The sequence below is a fragment of the Hydra vulgaris genome, chromosome 12 (assembly GCF_038396675.1).
Source record: "Hydra vulgaris chromosome 12, alternate assembly HydraT2T_AEP".
In the NCBI taxonomy this organism is placed as follows: Eukaryota; Metazoa; Cnidaria; class Hydrozoa; order Anthoathecata; family Hydridae; genus Hydra; species Hydra vulgaris.
Window position 1 is genome coordinate 1,132,331 of NC_088931.1, and position 23,663 is coordinate 1,155,993.

Sequence of the window (23,663 nt, forward strand, 5' to 3'; positions counted from 1 at the left end):
ATGAATGGTGCAGCTGTTTTTACTTTTGGAGGGCATTGCCAAGGCTTAGGGTTTATTATTAGTAATGAGGCAATTGCTTGGGCTATTGAACAATGTTCTGAGTACTATCTATGCTTTGAGTCAAGCTCTTCAACAAATTTAAAAATAAAGTACCAAAAACTATATAACACATAAAAAGCCATCATCATCACCTAGTTCTCTAAACCCATCATTCACGAATACTCGTGGTCTTCGAAGAAACTTTTCTTCTGTTGAGTCTTATCTCTTGCAAAGTTCACCAGACCTACTAGCTCTATGTGAGACTAATTTGAGTTCAGCTGTCGCATCATGCGATCTAAGTGTTGATGGTTATCTTCCTTTAATTCATAAAGACTCCAATAGTCACATGCTTGACCTGGGCATTTAAATTCATAAGAACTCACCCATTTGTCATGAAACTAGGTTTGAATCCACAAACTATTCTCTTATGTGCTTTTGTTTAGCACCACTTCAATCTATTGCTTTCTCTTTGTTCTATATCGCTCTCCTTTATCTTAAGACTGCACTCTTTTTGATGTTATTTCTCATCATATTAACCAAGCCCTCTCTCTTTATCCATCAGCCTATATTGTTGTTGTCGGTGACATTAATGTCATGACACTGAATGGCTTGGCTCTAGTGTCAGTAAATCTGCAGGTATTAAACCCCACAACTTTTGCTTTTCTCAATCCCTAACTCAAATAGTCAACTTTCCAACTCGCTTTCCAGACAACCCAAATCATTTTACCTTCTCCACTCGACTTATGTCTTGTTTCTGATCCTAGTCAGTGCTCAGTTTCTCCACATTCACCCTTAGATGCTTCTGATCACAGTTTGATCTCTCTAAAACTAATATCTCATTCTTCTTCATCACCTCAATTCCCCTATTATCATACTTCTTACAACTACCTTAAAGCTGACTGGGATTCTTTCCCTGATTTTCTTCATGATGGCCCTTGGGTAGAAATCTTTTGTCTTCCTGTCGACAAATGTGCATCTTATATAACTTAATGGAATCAGGCTGGCATGGAATCTTTTATTCCCTCTCGACAATATCTGGTCAAGCCTCACTCTCCTCCATGGTTGTCCTCACATTGTGCTGCTGCGATTGCCAATCGAATCCGTTACTTCAATATCTATCAGCAAAACAATTCTCCAGGAAACAGACATCTGTTCATTACAGCTAGAAACCATTGTAAAAACATTTTGTCTAACGCCAAAGCCCGCTATTCTCAGGTCATGAAATCTTGTATTTCATCTCAAAAACTAAGCTCTTGTGACTTCTGAAGAATCTTTAATAGTATCAATAATAAGGGCAAATCTTTAATTCCACCTCTCTTGTATGGTTCAGACTTTATCACCTCACCTAAAGACAAAGCTGATTTGTTTGCTAAAAACTTTTCATCAATATCATCTCTTGATTCTACTAGTTGCGTTCTACCTGATATTGCCAACAAACAGGTTGATCCATTGCTTGACATTCATATCACTCTAGCTTCTGTATCTAATGTGATTTCCTGCCTAGACTCTTCTACAGCTTGTGGCCCGGACAACATACCTGTTATTGTCTTGCAGAAGTGTTCTCCAGAGCTGTCATCTATACTCTCAAAACTATTCAACAAGTGCTTATAAGAGTCTTGTTTTCCAGCCTGCTGGAAAGCGTCATCTGTTATCCCTATTTTTAAAAATTCTAGAGAGTGATCTGATTCGTCTAATTACCGTCCCATTAGTCCTCTTCCTATCATAAGCAAGGTTTTTGAATCTTTAATTAACACTTAATTTCTCATCTTAAATGTAATAACTTACTTTCTGACCATCAAAATGGATTTCGATCTTCTCATTCTACAAGTGATTTGCTAACAGTAATAGCCAATAGGTTTTATCATGCATTAGATAAAAGTGGAGAGGTTAAGGCCATCGCTCTTGACATTTCAAAAGCTTTTGATAAAGTTTGGCATGCTGGTCTTCTCCATAAGCTTTTTTCTTACAATGTATCTGGCAACATTTTTAAGATTATTGAATCCTTCCTTTCCAATCGTAGTATAAAAGTTGTCCTCGATGGACAGCACTCTTCTTCTTATTCTATAACTTCAGGGGTTCCTCAAGGTTCTATCCTTGGGCCTATTCTCTTTTTAATTTACATTAACGATCTTCCAGATATTCTCACATTTAAGGTGGCATTTCTCGCTAATGATACTACCATTTATTTTTGTTGTGATAAGAAACCAACACTCTCTGATTGCTTGGAGGGGGCATTTGAGCTTGAAAAGGATCTCACTTCTGCTACAGCATGGGGCTCACAGTGACTGGTGAACTTCAATACAGATAAAACTCAATTTTTTCAGCCGATTGTTATCGCAATAATTTAGATCTTCTTATATTTATAAACGGTTATGTACTCGATGAATCATCCACTCTTTATCTTTTAGGATTAACTCTTACTACTGATCTTTCTTGGAAACCATATATCAAATCTGTTGCAAAATTAGCATCTACTAAGGTTGCATCTCTTTATTGAGCGCGATACTTTTTTACTTTGGATTCTATTCTCTATCTCTATAAATCTCAAATCTGGCCTTGTATGGAATACTGTTGCCATATCTGGGGCGGATCTTCTAATGATGCCCTTTCTCTTTTAGACAAGGTGCAAAAACGCATTATAAACATAGTTGGACCTGCTCTTGCAGCCAACCTCCAACCATTATCACATCGTTGTAATGTTGCTTCTCTTTCTCTTTTCTACAAATACTATAATGGGCACTGCTCTAAAGAGCTAGCGTCTCTTGTGCCATCTATTTAAATTCATTCTCGTGTTACTCGTCATTCAATTAAGTCTCATCCATTTTCTGTGACTGTTCCTAAGTGCTCCAAAAACTCTTATTTGTCTAGTTTTTTCCTCGAACATCAGTTCTTTGGAATTTGCTTCCTTCATCTTGCTTTTCTGATTCATATAATTTGCAATCCTTTAAGTCGTCCGTCAATCATTATCTTGCTGTACAACCTTTATCTTTTCTCTTCCAGTAACTTCCAACTTTAATTAGTGGTTGCTTGCAGCCTTGTTGGAAGCAAAGATGTTTAAAAAAAAAAATAGTGCATTATCACATTTTTTATTTATTTCTATTAAATTTTCATTGATTTTATTATTTTTTGTTGATTTCATCATATTTTCACATGTAATTTTCTATACTGTATTATACCTTAATTGTATATACGTATATACCTTAATTATTTTACGTAAAAGTATATACCTTAATTGTTTTACATTTTATGAATTAAAAAAAAAAAGACTGTCCCACAAAAACTGTGAAACTTGTTTTAGAGTTAACAACTTGTTTCTTGTAGTAGAACTAACAACTTGTTTCTCCTCTGTGTGGAAAAACACATCAAAGTTTCTCTGAGTGGAAAAACAAATTTTCTGTCCTTGTTTGTCAAGGTTCATGTTTTAGAGTTAAGAGAGGGTTGTAACCATAAAAAAAAAAAAAATGTTACAAAACTTTCAGTAAACAACTTTGTTGTAACAAAATTTCATTCAAAACTGAGTTTTTATTAAATTCAAACCATTTTTTTTTAATTTACTAAACGTTGTGTCCAGAAAGAAAGTTTTTATTTAAAACTGAGGTTTTATTCAATTAAAACCATTCTCTATAAACTTTCTTTTTAAAAAAAAAATTCTCTTCAACAGTTTTAAAATAAATCAAAACAGTATTTATCACACACATATTTTGAATTATTAGGTTATATCTCTTTTAACAAAAACCAATCAAATAAAATCTACAGCTTTTAAACCAATCAAATAAAACCAATTCTACAGCTTTAAAACTAATTAAATAAAACCAATCAAATGAAATCAAGAATTCTTAATAAGACTTGATATCACAGCAACAAGCAACAAAAGCATTCTTGAGCAACATGTTATTCCTTTTGAATGAAGAATCAGCAAGATCCTAAGCACTTATCAAAATTGCACAAAAATTTATCAAAAGAAAGTGCAAGGTATTAAACATCTTTTAATAATTTGCACAATTTTTCAGTAACTGAATTGTAATCCAATTGAGTTTTTATGAAATGAACTAAGACTTAGTAGAATGATGAGTAACACTAGAATGAATTTTAGTAGATGGCGCAAGAGAAGAGTGATCAAATTCAAGAAAATTATTGATTGTTTAGAAAATGCCTTTTCTAAGCAATCAATAAGCATTGATATTTTGTCAAACTGGTCTATATAGTTTTGTCATCAGCAACTAGAATCACTTTAGAGTTAAGATTACTAGGTAAATTATTAGACTTTATTAAAAGAGTTTGATATGTCAAGAGTGAAACCACTTGCCTCACCATATCCATTTAATGCACAATAATACCTTACTGCTACTACTGTTAACAAGTCACAGCAGAACAAAGTCAAGCAGAACAAACTGAATCGAAGATATAATAAAAAAGAATTTATTAAAACTTTGTAAATTAATTGAGAAATGTATAACACATTTTGATAATGCAAAATTAAGCACATAGAGAAAATCTTTAACACAATGAGTCAATAAAGAAAATAATTATTATAAAAACATCATTCAAAAAGATTGAAATCTGCTTGTACCTGACAAAAGAAAATGGAAAAACCATTTATATATATATGATTACAGGAAAAATAAATATAACACTGGGTCAAATAAAGTATTGTTATAAATACCGCTATAAAAATTTAATATCATTGCTGTAATGTTCATCCCCATTTAGAATTTGTTTCCCCAATTTAGAATACTTATAGAAAAGACATCAATAAAAAAGAACAAAGACATAGAGATCAGTAAGATATCAGAGTACTAACAGTGCCATGTTGCGCATAGATGGTGCCCATGTTCGTATTTTTAGTGTGCATTGTCGAGACCACATTTGGAGCCCTTTCTTACGGCTTAGGGTTTATTAATAGTAATGAGGCAATTGCTTGGACTTTTAGATAGTGTACCAAGTAATATTTGTGTTTTGAGTCAAATTCTTGAACAAATTTAAAAATGACTAAAGTACCAAAAACTATAAAATCAAAGAAACCATTGTCATCACCAAGTTCTCTAAATCTATCACTCACTAATATTTGTGGTCTTCAAAGTACTTTTTCTTCTGTTGTGTCTCATCTCTTGCAAAGTTCACCAGACCTACTTGCTCTTTGTGAGACTAATTGGAATTGATGGTTATTTTCCTTTAATTCATTAAGACTCCAATATTCACATGCTTGGCCCGGGTATCTCCATTCGTAGGAATTTACCCATTTTTAGGGAAACGAGGTTTGAATCCACAGACTATTCTTTTATGTGCTTTCATTTAGCACCACTTCACTCATTCACCTCTCTTTGTTCTATATTGCTCTCCTTTATCTCAGGACTGCACTCTTTAAAAATATGCTGCAACTTTTTTCTCCGCGCAGCAACCTTGTTTGTCAAGGTTCGTGTTTTGGAGTTATAGAGTTGAGAGAGGGTTATAACCACAAGTAGCCTCCTCTTCTGTAGTGGCCTTCTTGGCCTTGGGGAGGTGAATTTAAAAAAAAAAAAAAATGCTATACATATATATATATATATATATATATATATATATATATATATATATATATATATATATATATATATATATATATATATATATATATATATATATATATATATATATATAATATATATATATATATTAGGGATATGACAATTTTGCAACCCTATATCCCCATACTAAATTTAGTGGAGATTTTGTGCAAAAATCAGAAAAATAACAAGCATTTTTACTATATGTCAAAAAAGTTCACCCCCCAATTAAAAAATATTTGTAAATTTTTTTAAAAAAATGTAGTTTTGCAACACATCTTCCACTACTTTATAGAAACCAATAAACATGTATAAATAAAATTTGTCTACTGTGTATTTGACAATAAGTATTTAATATTTAGTTTTTCTATGCTATGGCATAATGGCATTAAGTCTTGCATCACTTTCACAGCACGTTCTGCACATATATTTGAACGTTGTGTTGGTATTGGTGTTGGCTCAGTGGACCAAAACCTTTTCAATGATTTCAATGCTTTAGGATGCTCATTGCATGCTTCTAATAGATTAACAAAGTCTGCAGGATTGAAGTAGTGACCCCCAAACCATATATCACTCCATGAACCACAGATGAAGTCACATGCTGCTTGAGCTGATTCTGATTCTTGGTATTCTGGTACTAAAATGTAAGCAAGTAGAATAAAAATGGTTCTCGAATTCCACCTTGCATTGCTTATAGCAGGAAGTGATTTGAAATTAACTTTTGGAAAGTTACCTGTGCTTTTAAACTTTCTATAACATGCTATTAAGTGATTCAGGAAATCCATGTCTCCAGCGAGTTCGCTTCACTTTCGTCAAAGGATTTCCAATATTACTAAACAATAGCTTCAAGTTCTCGTAATCTTGCTGCAACTTTGTCACAAAAGGGTAATGGAGATATGGTGACATTGTCGATCCTTCAAAAAGATCATTCATGACATGTTTCAAAAGAGTATCTAGAATATGGTGTTGGCATCCAATAAAAACAGGCTTTTCTAGTCCAATGGTTTTAAAATGTTTCTGTAACCGTGTAACTACACCATTTCCTAATCCTGTATTTGTAGATGTTGTGTCAGATACAATCATTTTTATGGCTGGCCACAGCTCATACTCATCTAGCACATGCTTTATCCCATTATATATTGTTTCACTTTTTCCATTCATCATTTCCAGAACAGCAAGCCTAACCTCTCTATTTTCATTTTTCAAAACAACTACTTGATGTTCCATTTTCTTTATTTGTTTTCCATCAAAGTGCAAAGACCACTTTTCATTTTTTAGGTTTTCCATATAATTTGCTTTCAACTTTTCTCCTTCTTTCATAACACCTTTGTAGATACCACTTTGCGTTAGAGTATGAATAGAAATACCACTTTCTGAAAGAGTTTTACAGACTTTATGTGCTTTTTTGGTACTAATCTTAGCAGAAATCACTAAATTTACTGCTGAATTTGTTTTTTGTTTTTTAGATGATGATGAAGGACCTTCAGCTTCAATATCACTGCTGGAACACTGCTCTTCACTTTCTGAAGGTTCTCCTTCACTAGCTGATTCAACAAAATCTTGTCCTTGACTGATGGACATTTGTTTCTTTATCAACACTAATTTTCTTGGATGAATACCTTCAGCATCTTTAATTGTGGTACAATATCCAGCTCTTCCATTTGTTGACTTTTGAAGACAATAAAATTCTTTATCTTCCTGACACAACCATTCACCTTTCTCATCGGTTATGTCAAACAATCGTGTAAAATTTTGAGTTCCGGGTTTTCGACTATCTTTGTCAAGTTTTTTCAATACATTTTCTATTTTTCTTTCTGCTGCCAATTTCCCTTGTTGAATAGGAATATTTAGCTTTCTCCATAGCAATTTAGTTTCTTCAGCCACAATTGCAATCCTCTCCTTTCTACTTTTCACATTTGATGACAAACTTTTAAATCGATCAATGATACGCTGTTCTGTTAGCATCTTATTCATTTCACTAATACTTTTAACAACAGTAGTACATTTTCTGGAAGTTTTAGCTTTTTCAAACCTTACTAAATTTGATTCCCAAACTTTCTTATTCTTGTTTGAAGCAACTCTATTTTTGGACATAATGTTCAAAACACAAGATAACAGTTTGACAAAGTTAAAGAAGACAATTCCGGTTATATACAAAAAACCAATTATAAAATGCTGAAGCACTTCCGCGCGGTCCAAAAGGGTTCAAATCGAAAATTGCAGTTATTAAAAGTTTCAGTTATCTCGTAAAGAAATCTGTAGAATTTATGATGTTTGTGATCACAGTCGTATATTGAGTAAGATTGGGTTCTCTATTATATTTCTAATTTATAACTCACTAAAAAGATAGGAAAAATTATTTTCAGCTTGAGGGTGATCTTTTTTGACAATTTACATAAAAAAAATATATTTTATGTTTATAAATATAATTTCTCCACTCATGGGGAATAAAAAATTCTTAAATTTTTTTTTTAGTCATACCCCTAATATATATATATATAAATATATATATATATATATATATATATATATATATATATATATATATATATATATATATATATATATATATATATATATATATATATGCTATGAAGAACAGTATGAAATATTTAAATTGACATCATTAGAAAAAAGAAAGGGGGAGGGGGAGGGGGAGATAGTAATAGTATATTACAAAATATAATATTTATAAAGCAGATTCATAGAGACATTTATAAAGCAGATTAGAAGTAGCTATTAATTAAAAATTTATACCTAACAACATGAAATAAAAATTAAAGGATATGTAAAAAAAAAAAAAAATTCAGAAATAAGATCACACTCCTTTGAGAAATAGAATAAATGGAACAGCTTAATAAGTCAGCTGTTAATGATACTAGTTTCAATAATTTGAAAAAAATAAAAAAATTCAATAAATTTGAGAAAAAACAGGTCTACATAAAAGTACACTTTATTACAATTTCTTATTGTTTAATATTTTTGCTGTTGAAGCTTTTTTTATTTGTTTTTTATTTTAATTCACCTTCCCAATGCCAACAAGGCCACTGCAGTCGAGGAGGCTACTTTAGTTTGAGGGTTACAACCCTCTCTCAACTCTATAATTCCGAAACATGAACTTTGACAAACAAGGCTGCTGAGCAGAGAAACAAGTTAAGCATAGTACTACCAGGGACATGATGTGGATCGAACTAAGTAACGCATATACACTAACTTAAACATGTTAAAGCATTGTTCTCAGTTGAGAGATTCACTCACATGTGTAAAGTTCAACATTATATCATATACTAACCTATCTTTAACCAAATTGTCTATTATTCTGATCCATTTTGAAAACCTTTATCTTTTACTTACTTTTCACTTGGTACTTAACTTTTACTTGGCACAACTTCTTACAAGTTTACAAAATTTAATATCAAACAGCTATTATATGACGCAAAACAATAGTTACTGGACTTATTATGGGCCTGTATAGTCCTTAAAAATGTATAGTCTTTTCATTAATTAGAATAATAAATTGAAAATATTTCACAATAAAAAAGTTTTTATAAAATACAATTGTTTATTTTCTATTAGAAATATTTTTGAAAAGCTATTAATAAAACTATTCAATAATAAAAAAAAGAATCTGAAAAAAAACTCAAGGTGAAATTTTCAAATACATTTTTTTTAAACAAATATAAAACCTTCTCTGGCAAAGTCATCCAAGTGTCTTAGGGTTGTTGCCTCAAATCTTCTGTCCTCACTCAATCGCTGAAGTATTACTGTATCCTAAGATGATGATTTCAAAAATGGTTATATATCTAAGATAATTATACTTTTATAAAATTTAATATAATATTTAAATGTCTGAACTTTCTAGAATAAAATTAAATAATATCTTATTGTGATACACGTACACATAGGGCTATTCTTGAACAAAAGCTTACATAGCAAGGGGTTCAAAAAGTGTAGTCTTTGTCACACTTTTTGAAAACTTCCTTTAAATTAATGCTTAGGAATAGGGAAGGAAGGGGATCTAGTTGCTGATTTACTTGTAACAAACTTTTTTTTTTTTAATCACATAATAATTTAACAAAATTAGTAAATAATATCATTTACAAAGTATAGTTGAATAGGCTGACAAAAAAGAAGAGTTGAAAAAAATATGGCCATAAAAACTGTCCTCCATATCTTGATTACACCCATACCCTCAGATGATATAAAGCCCTTGCAGTTTGCTATTTCTGTATGATCTCATCAATAACCTTTAACACAAGTCTAAGTATGCAAAGATATACATACACTGACTAAATAGGGAGAACATGCAAAAAGTGCAGTTACATTGACTAAGAGTTTGGGTTGGAAAATAAGTTTCTCCTAAAAAACTATAAAAATAAATGAGTGCAAATAATATTTACATTAACTACCCTTTTTAAAAAAACATTAAAAAAAAATAGCATAAGTAATCATTTCTAAAGAATTCTTTTTATAGGCAGTGTTTTTGATAACACGAGGTCAGACAGTCTAGGATGAGGTGCAACAATATCAACATGGTCATTACATCAGTACAAATGAAGCAGTGTGGCGGATTCTGAGCTTCCCAATCCACAAACATTTTCCAACTGATCAACATCTCCATGTTCACCTGGAGAATGGTCAGCAAGTTTATTTCCGGCAAGACAACGTGGCTCAACAGGCTGAAGCTCCACCTTGGACAACTTTGTCTGCATTTTTAAACTTTGCAAAAATGACGAATTTGCACAAACTTTACTGTATGTTAAGGTGCCGAAATACTACACATGGACTCCTGCAAAGAGATGGCAGCATCGACGACAAAGTACAAGAGATCCATAGCAAGATGTCTTCATGTCTCCAGCCATTGGAAGGGTTTACACAGCTCACTCCAACTTCTCTGAGTGTTATTACTTGTGCTTGCTCTTGTTCACAGTTCGAGGTCCAACATGCTTCGAGATGTTGAAGACAGCAGACGGAGTACTATGTCAGTCATACCAAGAGGCATGTTTGCGGCGTGGGTTACTTGAAGATGACCAACACTGACGTTATTGTCTTGAAGAAGCGGTTGTTTGTCAATCACCATTTAAAATTCGTGAACTCTTTGCCATCATTATTACATGCTGTCACCAATCTGAACCACAGGCCTTCTTGGATCAATACAAGAATTGGATGGCTGAGAAAATCCTCTTCCAAGGACAAAGACAACTCAATGATCGCTCATTACAATATATACCGTCAATGTACAATCAGGCCTTAATTCTCCTCGAGGACAAGGTTTTGCAAATGACTGGCTTGCATCTTCCAGACTTCCATGTCCAACCACCACAAAGACATGGCCCACAACAAGTCAGTCATGAGTTCCTGCAAGAAACATATAACTCGGACGAGATGAGGCGATATGTGTCTGAAAATGAGCCAAAAGTCAACAATGTGGCAGAGCAGCAAGCAGTTTACCAAGAACTGTTACAAAAAATCAATCAAGGCAATGGAGGTTTGTACTTTCTTGATGCACCTGGAGGAACTGGAAAGACAACTCTGATGAACCTGCTATTGGCCAAAGTCAGGAGTAATGGTGACATTGTACTTGCCACTGCTTCATCAGGTATAGCAGCTTTTTTTTTTTTTTTAGATTATTCACCTCCCCAAGGCCCGAGGGGGACCACTACAGTCGAGGAGGCTACTATTTTTTTGTGTTTTTTTTTTTTTTTTAGTGGTGCAACCCTCTCTCAACTCTTAATCTCCGAAACACGAACCTTGCAGAGCAAGGCCGCTGCGCGGAGAAACTAAGTTGAGCACGGTACTTCCAGGGACGTGGTAGGAGTCGAACTCCGAACCTCTCGCTTACAAAGCGAGCGCTCTTACCACTACCGCATATGACCACTACCGCATATGGTGGTTCGACCACCTTTTAGCTACACTGCTAAAAGGTGGTCGAACAGCGCACTCTACATTCAAGTTACCTCTTGATCTGAATCATGATGAGGTACCAGTGTTTAGAGTTAATGCCGAGTCTGCCTTGGGTGATGTTTTCCAACAGTGCAAGCTAATAATTTGGGTTGAGGTAACAATGATACACAAGCATGGTGTAGAAGCAGTAAATGACACACTCAAGGATTGTCTGCGAAATGAAAGGGTTATGGATGGAGTATTGTTTTTACTTGCTGGTGATTTTTGGAAAAGATTGCCAATCATACCACAAGGAATGGCTGCTGATGCAATTAATGCATGTCTCAAAGCATCTTCTACATTATGGCCTGATGTAAAACGAAGGGTCCTTACCACAAACATGCAAGCTCGAGTCTCAGGTGATCCTTCTGCACTGGAATTTTTGAGATAATGCTTGGTGAAGGCAGGGTACAACCTGATCAAGGTGAAAGAATCGGTTTTCTTGCTAATTTTTGCAACATGGTTAACTCATTACTTGAGTTAAAGAACAAGGTTTTCCCAGACATTCAAAGAAAGTATGCTGAAGCTCCGAATTTGTACTATGCCTGGCTGTGCAAGAGAGCGATTTTGACACCAACATACAGAGCTGTCAATGCAATTAATGCCAACCTGATCAATGAGATTCCGGGGCAGGTGCATACTTACACCTCAGTTGACACCACAACTGACATGGACAATGCGGTAGAATATCCTGTAGAGTTTTTGAATTCCTTAGAACCAAGTGGCATGCCATCCCACAAACTTGAACTTAAAGTCGATGCACCATTTATTCTTTTACGCAACTTGGATGCACCAAAACCGCCCAATGGAACTTGACTTGGCATCAAAAAGTGCATGTCGCGTGTAGTTGAAGCTGCAATTCTAGCAGGTTGTGAAAAAAGTGAAGATGTCTTTATTCCAAGAATCCCACTCATTCACGATGACAAGAACTCTCCTCTACACTTTAAGCACCTGCAGTTTCCAGTCCGAGTCTCTTTTGCAATGACAATAAACAAGTCATAGGGTCAGTCTCTGCAGGTTGTTGGCATCAACCTAGAAAAACCATGTTTTTTTCATGGCCAACTCTACGTGGCCTGTTCAAGAGTTGGATCACCTCAAAATCTCTACATACTTGCTCCAGAAAATAAAATAGTCAATGTTGTGTATCAGACTGCCCTCCAATAACAACAGACTGTACCTGTAGTATTTGGTAATTTTGTTAACCTTCATGTTTCTGTTCAGAATAAATAAGAATTTCATTTACTTAAATTTAAACAACTTAACTCACATTAAACACAATGAAATTTGAAAAAGATAAATTTGGTCAAGTTTAAGTGTGACAGAAACCCGCGAGAAGCGCCGGGTAATCCAGCTAGTTAAATATAATTTTCAATTCTCTCTCTTGTAAGACTGTATATAGACTATGCAACTTCAGTGTTGTATCCTTACTTAGAACAAGATAAAAAAATAATGGAAATGATACAACGTAAAGCAACATGAATGAAATGTCTTCAAGGGAAAAACTATGAAACAAGACTAACCTACTTTAAATTAACGACTCTTGAAAAAAGATGCAACTGTAATGACCTAATCCAATTTTACAAAATAGTAAAAAATATAGATAATATAGATTTAACTTTGGAACACCCATCTGATTTAATAGTTTCAAATACAAGAGGTCATAATATAAAGTTTCATAGACAATAAAAAATCCAAAGAGATACTATTTCTTAACAAATCATGTTATTTACAGTTGGAATAACTTAAATCAAAACATTGTAGGTTCTAAAACATTTAAAGAGTTTAAATCAAAGTTGGACTTTTTTTTAAACATAAATCGGCTGTTAAAACCTAGATTACCTAGGCTCCATACATTGTTATTGTACATGTACACAGTTATTATTAAATGTATAAAATATTTTATATATATAATTTAGTTTATTATTAGTATATTAAATATATAATTTAGTTTATTATCAGTAAATTTATAATTTAATAAATTTATACAAAATTTATTAAATTTATTAAAATTTTAATGTTAAATTGGCTAAAAAGAATGAAATAGTTTTGATTTTTTTTTTTTTTTTTTGCTCTTAATTATTAAATAAATGTTTAGAATAAAAAATATATTCAATTGTAGAGAATGTTGTAGAAAATCTCAATAAGATGATATTAAAAATAAAAAAATTATTAACTTAGTAAATGGGGCTTTTATTAACTAAGTGACCAATAATTTAAATTGTAGTTATCTAATTATAGATATTATATTTCAGTTGTAGACGGACTCATTAGATATGGTACCTATCAGGTAATTATTTGAATTGGAAAAAATATTATGTTAACTTGGTCAACAACTCATTTGATACATATTTTTTTAGCAACTAGAAGTTTGTGTTTATTTTTTTAGCAACTAGAAGTTTGTGTTTATTTTTTTAGCAACTAGAAGTTTGTGTTTATTTTTTTAGCAACTAGAAGTTTGTGTTTATTTTTTTAGCAACTAGAAGTTTGTGTTTATTTACATGTCAAAAAAGTGTAGTGCAAATTACTTTAACAGTTTTGTGTGGAGACAGTTTAGAAAATTCTCAAAAGAATGTTTTAGTCAACTGCAAGCTTTGATGAAGTTTTTACATGCACACAAGTAGTCACTGGATTTGAAAATACTTTTTGCTTGACATCAATAAAGTTGATCAATAAAAATCGCTCACTGATAGGATCTTAAAAACACCACTATCTCAACCTGAAACATCACCACCATCTCAATCTGAAATATCACCACCATCTTATCATATTTGACTTGCCTACTACCAACCTTCAATACTGTAGTAATTCCGACTATTTATAAAGAAATTCTGAAAGAGGTTAAAGGCAAGCTAAAAAACACTGTATTCTTGATTTTAATGATGAGCAGCAAATAGATCATGCAACAACAACAACAGCAACAACAACAGCACTAAACCAAATCAAGTGTAAAAAGTGCATAAGGTTCTTGGCAGAGCTTTGTCTTTACCAAAGGTTTAACTTTGCCAAACATGCAAACTAAAACAATATGCAAAAGTCATGAAGTTATATTGTGCCAAAAAGTGTTGCACAAATGACAACTCAACTCAACATTCAAAACTTCTTAACAACTCTACACCATTGAAGAATAAAAATTTATTAAATGTATTTTTTAACTGTTACTATTAGTTGCATTTCTTTTTAATTGAGTGTTTCTTTAATTACTTATTGATTTGCATATAGTGTGAGGGCAAAATAAAATTAAATTTAATACAAGTTAAATTTATATAAATTTAATAAACATAAATAAAAATTAAAATAATAAACTTTTAATATGTGAACTATAATTTTTTTTAAATTGGTAATTTATATTGTATCATTCATATTAATATCCTTCATACAAGCACATATGAGTTTTGACTCATATGTGCTTGTATGAAGGATATTGATATGACTTAATAATAAATATGACACAATAAAAAAAGCATAACTACTTACGGCTCCTTTGCAAAATATTTTTATCTTATTTTCTGGTGTTCTTACAATAACAGACATTCGCTTTCGAGTACTAAATTCAAATTGTCAAACATTTCATTTTTGTTTATAAAGTTATTTTTTGTACCTTTAAAAAAAAATTTAACCTGGTAAACTCAAGAACATTAAGGATTTCATATACTTCTTCTATTCCATTCTAAAAAAACAAAGGAAAACTAAAAGCTACCATAATGATGTAATAATAATGATGTGCGTAATAATAATGAGGTGAGTAGAACCAGTGAGGTGAATAGAAACAAAACTTTATATACATATATAACAATGCAATTGGAAATTTATTTATGTAGGAATTTGATAATAACTAGTTTTTTACTTGTTGACAACACTTCAAATTATCAGGAAAATGTGTTTTGTTTTATTTGGCTAGAAAGGTATTTTATTTTTAAGTTTAACAATCGACTTCATTTTGCTGTAATTTGAAGCTACTCTGAACTTGTCCTGTCAAACTATACTCTATGTACTTATGAAAAGATTTATTTTAGTTTTCTGTATGCTTTAGTTTTTGTTTTATATAATTTAAACTTAAAATTAATGAATCTTTTCTCTTTGTTGCTGAACCTTTGTTTGGTAGGCCTTAACCAAGTTGATTCTTAGGATTACTGTTAGTATACCACAAATATACAAACCTGTTTTTTTTTGTGTGTGTGTGGTTATGAAGGTTTAGGTGTGTTTAGGCTTTTGTGTGTGTGTGGTTATGAAGGTGCTCCTAGAAGTCCTTACAGCCTTATCACAGAGCACTGCGGAAGAGCATTTAACTAGCAACATTGGTAAGGAAGGTTAATTATTTGGCTAGAGCCAGCTTTGAACCTTGAACCTCTTGTTTCTGAGTCAGAACTCTAACCACTGCATCACGGCTGTTGGACAGGATACAAAAAACACTTAAAGCTATTAAGAATGTCATATATGATCTGAAAAAAAGTTTGAACTTACAAAAAGCCACAGAAAAATATGGTATACATCATAGAATATTATATAAACACTGGAAAAGAGGCTCTAATATGAAAAAAACTGGTGGACAAACTGCACTAAGCTCTAAAGTAAAGTCGTTTGTATACCAGCTCCAGATTTATAGTGCTTGGGGTATCCTATGGATTCTATTACACTAAGACTCCTACTCAAGGACTCTTTAAATTGAAGTGGGTAATGAATAAAGAAATTTAATAAAAACTTTGTCATGATTTTGTATAGGGTTTTTTAAAACTACACAAAGACAAGTTGATTATCAGAATGTGCCAAAACATCAAGCATTCAAGAGTTCCAGTAATGCCTAAAGCAATCAATGCTTACTTTGACAAACTGTTGAAAGAATTAAAGAATGTGTCTTTTTCAAATATTGTAAATTACAAAAAAACTAACCTGACTGGCGACCCAGGAAAATGTAAGGCTATAATAAGGAGAGGGACAAAATATCCAGGAAGAATGTTAAATTTGTTGAAAGGTCTGTCATGTTTTCAGCAGAACATCAAACATTTGTTATGTTTTCAGCAGGTGCAAATGGCAACATATTACCACTTTTTGGAGCATAAAGCTTTACATTTGCATCAAAGCTGGACAGAAGGACTTGAAATAGCACAATATAATACAACGAAATCTGGGTGGTTTGATTTGTTTTGCTTTGAGGATTGCATCTTAACAGCAGCTCTCCCATATTTTAAAAAATTTTATTGCCTATTCTGATATCAAAGTCTGGTTTTAAAAACATGTTTCATTTAAAAGCTGTAACAACTGTTACAAATTAAGAAATTTTTAACTCACCAAAAGTTTAAAAGGAAACAGACATGAATTTAAAGACTTGTTTCTACTCACTCCATTCTGCGGGGTGAGTAGAAACAGAGGGTTATTTTCATTCTTTTGTTTTTTGAAGAAATGTAGGAAAACAAAAGTATCAAAAACGATAGCGACATCACAGACATGAGTTTTGGGTTATAATTTGAATTTTTTTCTTATGTTGGATAAAAAAATTTCAATCTACATTTCAAAAGTGTTTCAATTCACCCCATTTTATGGTATTAAATATATAAACATTAGCGTATTAATTTGTAATTTTAAATAATACTTTACTATATTAATAATGACAGACGTTGGCGTCCTTGTATTGAACACAAACCCAAATTCAGATGCACCTTTGACTAAAGCTCCTTCATCTAAAGATTGAATGGAAAAACTACAAAAAAAGAAAATAAAATTTAAGAAAATTAAATTATAGAAAATTTTACCTGGAGACGCTGATTGATAAATAATTTTACTCGGATTTTCATTATCTCTTTCAGGAACAACAGTGTGACAGACTGAAAGTAATGTGAAGAACTCTCTGATGTATCCAGATGAATCCTATATAAACATTTTTTTTATTGGCTGAGTATTGCAATTAAATTCTTTCAAATAATTTATTAGCAGTTTTGTAAATTTGTTTCAAATTTTGTAATGTTATAATCATAAGGATGGCTTAAAATTAAGGCTACAAAAGTAAAGATTACAAATTCATGCCAGCCTATTTATATAACTTGATCATATAGGACCAAGACTATTGTAAACATAACTTCTAGAAACTTTCAAATTAATAAATATCTTTTAAACTATTAAACAACTTTGTAAGTTTTTTATTCATACCCGATTTTCATAATCATCCTGAAGTTTCTGATCTGTTAACTCCCCACTTTTTGCACTATTACAAATAATATACATACAAGGTATTAAAATAATATACATACATGCATACATACGTACATATATACGTATGTATGTACATACGTACGTATGTATATATGTATGTATGTATATATGTATGAATGTATGTATGTATGTATATACGTATGTATGTACATACGTACGTATGTATATATGTATGTATGTATATATGTATGAATGTATGTATGTATGTATGTATGTATGTATGTATTTATGTATGTATGTATGTATGCATGTATGCATGTATGCATGTATGCATGTATGTATGTATGTATGTATGTATGTATGTATGTATGTATGTATGTATGTATGTATGTATGTATGTATTGATGTATGTATGTAAGTATGTATGTACTTACATATACACATAAATACATATATACATACATGCATATATACATACATACATAAATAAAAAATTAATACTTGAAAAATCATGTTATCAGAACTTTCAAATACACAAAATGCTGTATATTTCTATATATGTTAAAATTATCTTTATTATATATATTGACAAATGATATTATCACATAATCATCATCGCCCCAGTTAAGACCATTGTCATTCCTGTTATATCTAGTAATTTCTGTTGCAACCGTTCAATTGGAAATTTCCTTGACAAAATTTGAAATGCTCAGTTAAAGCTGAATTTCTTCCTTTACCTCTTTGTGCACTTGTTTGATATTGACATACACAAGACAATATCTTTACCCTGTTTCACTAACATAACAATTGGCATAAAAGCACTCAAATTTATAAACACAAGAATGAGAATTAACCGGCAGTGTGGGTTTATTTTTAGAACTAAAAAGGTTTTAGAAATTTTTTGAAAATTTAAACGTAATACGGACTCTGCTTTTTAAAAGACTGTTCTTAATATTAAGCTGATTCCAGGGTAAAGACGAAACTTTTTGGAGACTTCTATAGAAATGTTGGAGATTTCTATAGAAATGTTGCTTTTTTGTAAGATCCTTTTTGTTGCTGACACTTTATTTTGAATATTTGGTTGCTTTTTTTAAAGATTTTTCCTCTCATAGCCATTTTTAACAAATCACTAAGAACTTATTAACTTTTAAATACATCACTAAGAACAACTTATTAACTTTTAAATACATCACTAAGAACAACTTATTAACTTTTAAATACATCACTAAGAACAACTTATTAACTTTTAAATACATCACTAAGAACAACTTATTAACTTATATAAGATATATACTTAGATATAAAACACATATAAGACAACTTATCATCAATATTAATCATAGTAGACAAAAGTAATACTTTATGGGTGAAACCAATGAAGACACCATTGTTTTAGGGTCATGGCATGAATTTAAGTGTTTGCGATTGCATTTTTGCTATGTATTTTAAAACTATATGTACCTGTTTTGTTATTAGTAACTAAAATAACAAGATAGTTTAATGCACTGGCTAAGTCGCCACAACGGTCTTAACTGGGAAGATGATGATTGTGTGATGAATATTATGTGGTTGTTTTTTTAATTTAACATTATTCTTTTTATTTGTTCCATAAAAATAGAAAAGATCATTTTTTTTTATTCAGAAAAAAAATGCTAATGATCACAAATAAGGCAAAGGGTAAAACTGAGAGGACCTAAGCTTATTTAAGCATTTTAGATGCCTGTTAAAAAAAATTCCCAATATTTTGTAGAATAATAAAATACAGAATTTTGTAGAATAATAAACAGAAACACAGTAACAAATATATTCTTGGCCAACACCCTGTACATGTATAATTAAAATATTTAAAAGTATATTTAAATATATAAAAAAAGAAAAAATAATTCATGTCACATTTAAGTTATACCTATAGACAAATCCAGCTATTGAGAGTTTACGAAGCTCCATAATGTTGCATGTTAATGTGCCTGTTTTGTCTGAAAATATGTATTTTACCTATAAAATAATTTTATAATGCAAAATTTTATGCAAGACTGTGCGCTATACTCATTTTCTTTATTTAGTTGAATTCTATACCTGGCCTAACTCTTCATTCAAATTTGAAGTCCTTGCCATTGCAGGAGTATCATTAACTTCATAGTACATATCTAAATCCTAAGAAATTAGATTACATACTTATATATACATATATATATATATATATATATATATATATATATATATATATATATATATATATATATATATGTGTATATATATATATATATATATTTATATATATATATATATATATGTATATATATATATATATATATATATATATATATATATGTATATATATATATATACACATATATATATGTATATATATGTATATGTATGTATATATATATACATTCATATATATATATATATATATATATATATATATATATATATATATATATATATATATATATATATATATATATATATATATATATATAGTATATATATATATATATATATATATGTATATATATATATATATATATATGTAAATATATATATATATATGTATATATATATATATATATATGTATATATATATATGTATATGTATGTATACATATATATATATATATATATATATATATATATATATATATATATATATATATATATATATATATATATATGTTTAGTCAAAAAAAAATTTTTTTAACAAATATGAGTAAATGTTCCAGGTAACAAAAGAAAAACTATTCAAACTAAGATGAGTAAAATATATTTATGAGTTAAATTTTGACAAATATTTAAAAAGGCACAGAAGGCCTTTCATTAAAAATCTTCATCTGTGTATGAGATTTACAAAACTATAAAAAACACTTTATATTGAACTTCCTATAAAAAGTTTAAAAAGGAAGTAATTAAGGTTTATATAAAAAACTATAACTAACAAAAATATAGCATAACTTGATAATTGTTGATAAGGAAAATTTTAAAAGTAATGTAAAAATAATTACTTCCTGTTTATATGTTCATTGTATCATGTCCCTGTTTATGTCGATGAGCTTCATAAATAAGAAGTAAATTCTCATTTGAGAGTTTTAACATTGGAAATAATTTATAAAAAGGTTTATTTTTATGGCAATTGAAAACATGCTGATCAAATTTATCTGAACCAATAACTGTTCTGCATGTGTAGATGTGTAGATTAGTTCTTAACCTAAGGGTTATTAGTTTTACCAATGTATGTTGTTTTTCCATCACATCCTTACATAACTTACAACGTTTTGATACGCATTTTAAAACCTCGCATTCATCGTTAACAAAAACTGGTTTCTTATTAAAACTTGATGTGCTAATGTGTCTTAAAATATTTTTTGGTTGGCGTTGTGATAGTACAATAGAAGTGTTTTTATAAACTGAGAAATACTAGTATAAAGAAATACTAGTATAAAGATTAGAAATCATGAGAAATACTAGTATAAAGATTAGAAATATCAACACTGTATAAAGTAGTATTTTGGTACTCCATATTATTAGGTTGTACTCTAATGAAATACCAATCATTGATATATGTTAATTTTGGTACAAGAGGTGTCATAAACTAGGTTTAGAAGCAATTAAATTTTGGATAAGTAAATTACGTGATGATATACCTATCAGATTTTTGGAAGCTTTTATTTTAGAAAGCGTGAATCTTATTTTAAAGAACAATAATTTTACTTTCAATAATGAGTTTTTCAATCAACTAATCGGAACAGCTATGGGAACAAAAATGGCTCCACCATATGCTTGTTTAGTAGTAGGATATCTTGAAGAAGTGAAATTATTTCCTAAAGTTTTACCAAACTTCTTTAATAAAATTGAATGCAAAAATATTCAAAACAATTTCAAAAGATACATGGATGATGGTTTTGTCGCTTTATTAAAATCAATTAATGTTAACTTGCTGTTAAAGTGTCACAATTCTTTACACCCCGATATCAAATATACAGAAGAACAATCTAAAACTTCATATACGAAAACCACACAACATTATTGAAACAGATATTTTTTATAAACCTACAAATTCCCATGACTATCTAAATTACAAAAGCCATCACTCTAAACACACAAAGGAAAATATACCTTTTATATTAGCTAAACGGACCATTTGTTTTGTATCTAATCCAATAAAAATGGAAATCAGACTTCAACAACTAAAAAATTTTTTAGTTTAATGCAATTACCCAGTAAAAATCATTAATAATGGAATTTTTAAAGCTCGACTACAGGGACCAGCACCTCAAAAAAGTGAAAAGAACAAAATTATACCTTTTCTAACTACAAATTTTGAAAATATCAATTTTGAAAATTTGTTAACTACTCTACATGGTATTTTGAAACTATCTGTTTAAGACAATAAATTAAAATCAGTTTTTGAAAACACTTCTATTGTACTATCACAACGCCAACCAAAAAATATTTTAAGACACATTAGCACATCAAGTTTTAATAAGAAACCAGTTTTTGTTAACGATGAATGCGAGGTTTTAAAATGCGTATCAAAACGTTGTAAGTTATGTACAATAAATCTTCAGTTTGTTAACCATTTTACCACATCATCTGGTAGAGTATGGTACATTAAAACTTTAATATCATGTAATTCAAAAAATATTATTTATTTTCTATCATGTAATGGATGTGATGGAAAAACAACATACATTGGTAAAACTAATAACCCTTAGGTTAAGAACTAATCTACACATCTACACATGCAGAACAGTTATTGGTTCAGATAAATTTGATCAGCATGTTTTCAATTGCCATAAAAATAAACCTTTTTATAAATTATTTCCAATGTTAAAACTCTCAAATGAGAATTTACTTCTTATTTATGAAGCTCATCTACATAAACAGGGACATGATACAATGAACATATAAACAGGAAGTAATTATTTTTACATTACTTTTAAAATTTTCCTTATCAACAATTATCAAGTTATGCTATATTTTTGTTAGTTATAGTTTTTTATATAAACCTTAATTACTTCCTTTTTAAACTTTTTATAGGAAGTTCAATATAAAGTGTTTTTTATAGTTTTGTAAATCTCATACACAGATGAAGATTTTTAATGAAAGGCCTTCTGTGCCTTTTTAAATATTTGTCAAAATTTAACTCATAAATATATTTTACTCATCTTAGTTTGAATAGTTTTTCTTTTGTTACCTGGAACATTTACTCATATTTGTTAAAAAAAATTTTTTTTGACTAAACATATATATATATATATATATATATATATATATATATATATATATATATATATATATATATATATATATATATATGTATACATACATATACATATATATATATACATATATATATATATATATATACATATATACATATATATATATATATATATATATGAATGTATATATATATACATACATATACATATATATACATATATATGTGTATATATATATATACATATATATATATTTATATATATTATATATATATATATATATATATATATATATATATATATATATATATATATATATATATATATAGTTAGTGTTAGTATATATATATATATATATAGTGTATATATATATAGTTAGTGTGTGTATATATATATATATATATATATATATATATATATATATATATATATATATATATATAGTTGCACATGATTTTAATTTTACAAATCCTTGTTCATATGGCGACAAGATATATATATATATATATATATAATCATGTGCAACTAATCTTTTAAAGGTGCTAGATATTATTACTTAAGTGCTTAGTGATGGATGTGTTGCCATGCTGATTCTCTTGGATTTTGAGCGAAGTTTGTTCAGATTGGATTGATGTGCTAAACGGTGTGCCCCAAGGCTCTGTTATTAGACCACTTTTCTAATCTTTATCAATGATATGCCAAAATTTGTCGGAAATTATTGTAAATTGTTTGTTGGTGATAGTCAAATAATTGCTAAATTAAAAAGTGT

At 29.9% G+C, this 23,663-nt stretch overlaps 1 protein-coding gene across 1 annotated transcript in view; it reads right to left on the bottom strand.

Annotated features, from left to right (window-relative positions):
- The window catches only part of LOC101236936 (phospholipid-transporting ATPase IB), a 93,860-nt gene that overhangs the window by 32,871 nt on the left and 37,326 nt on the right, over positions 1 to 23,663 (bottom strand). The window contains exons 17-24 of the mRNA XM_065811173.1: positions 19,746 to 19,823; positions 19,576 to 19,664; positions 17,667 to 17,721; positions 17,273 to 17,387; positions 17,118 to 17,200; positions 15,143 to 15,192; positions 15,000 to 15,069; positions 9,269 to 9,353 (exon numbers count right to left, since the gene is read on the bottom strand). Coding sequence (XP_065667245.1) covers positions 9,269 to 9,353; positions 15,000 to 15,069; positions 15,143 to 15,192; positions 17,118 to 17,200; positions 17,273 to 17,387; positions 17,667 to 17,721; positions 19,576 to 19,664; positions 19,746 to 19,823 — 625 coding nt within the window. The remainder of the gene's footprint in view (positions 1 to 9,268; positions 9,354 to 14,999; positions 15,070 to 15,142; positions 15,193 to 17,117; positions 17,201 to 17,272; positions 17,388 to 17,666; positions 17,722 to 19,575; positions 19,665 to 19,745; positions 19,824 to 23,663) is intronic.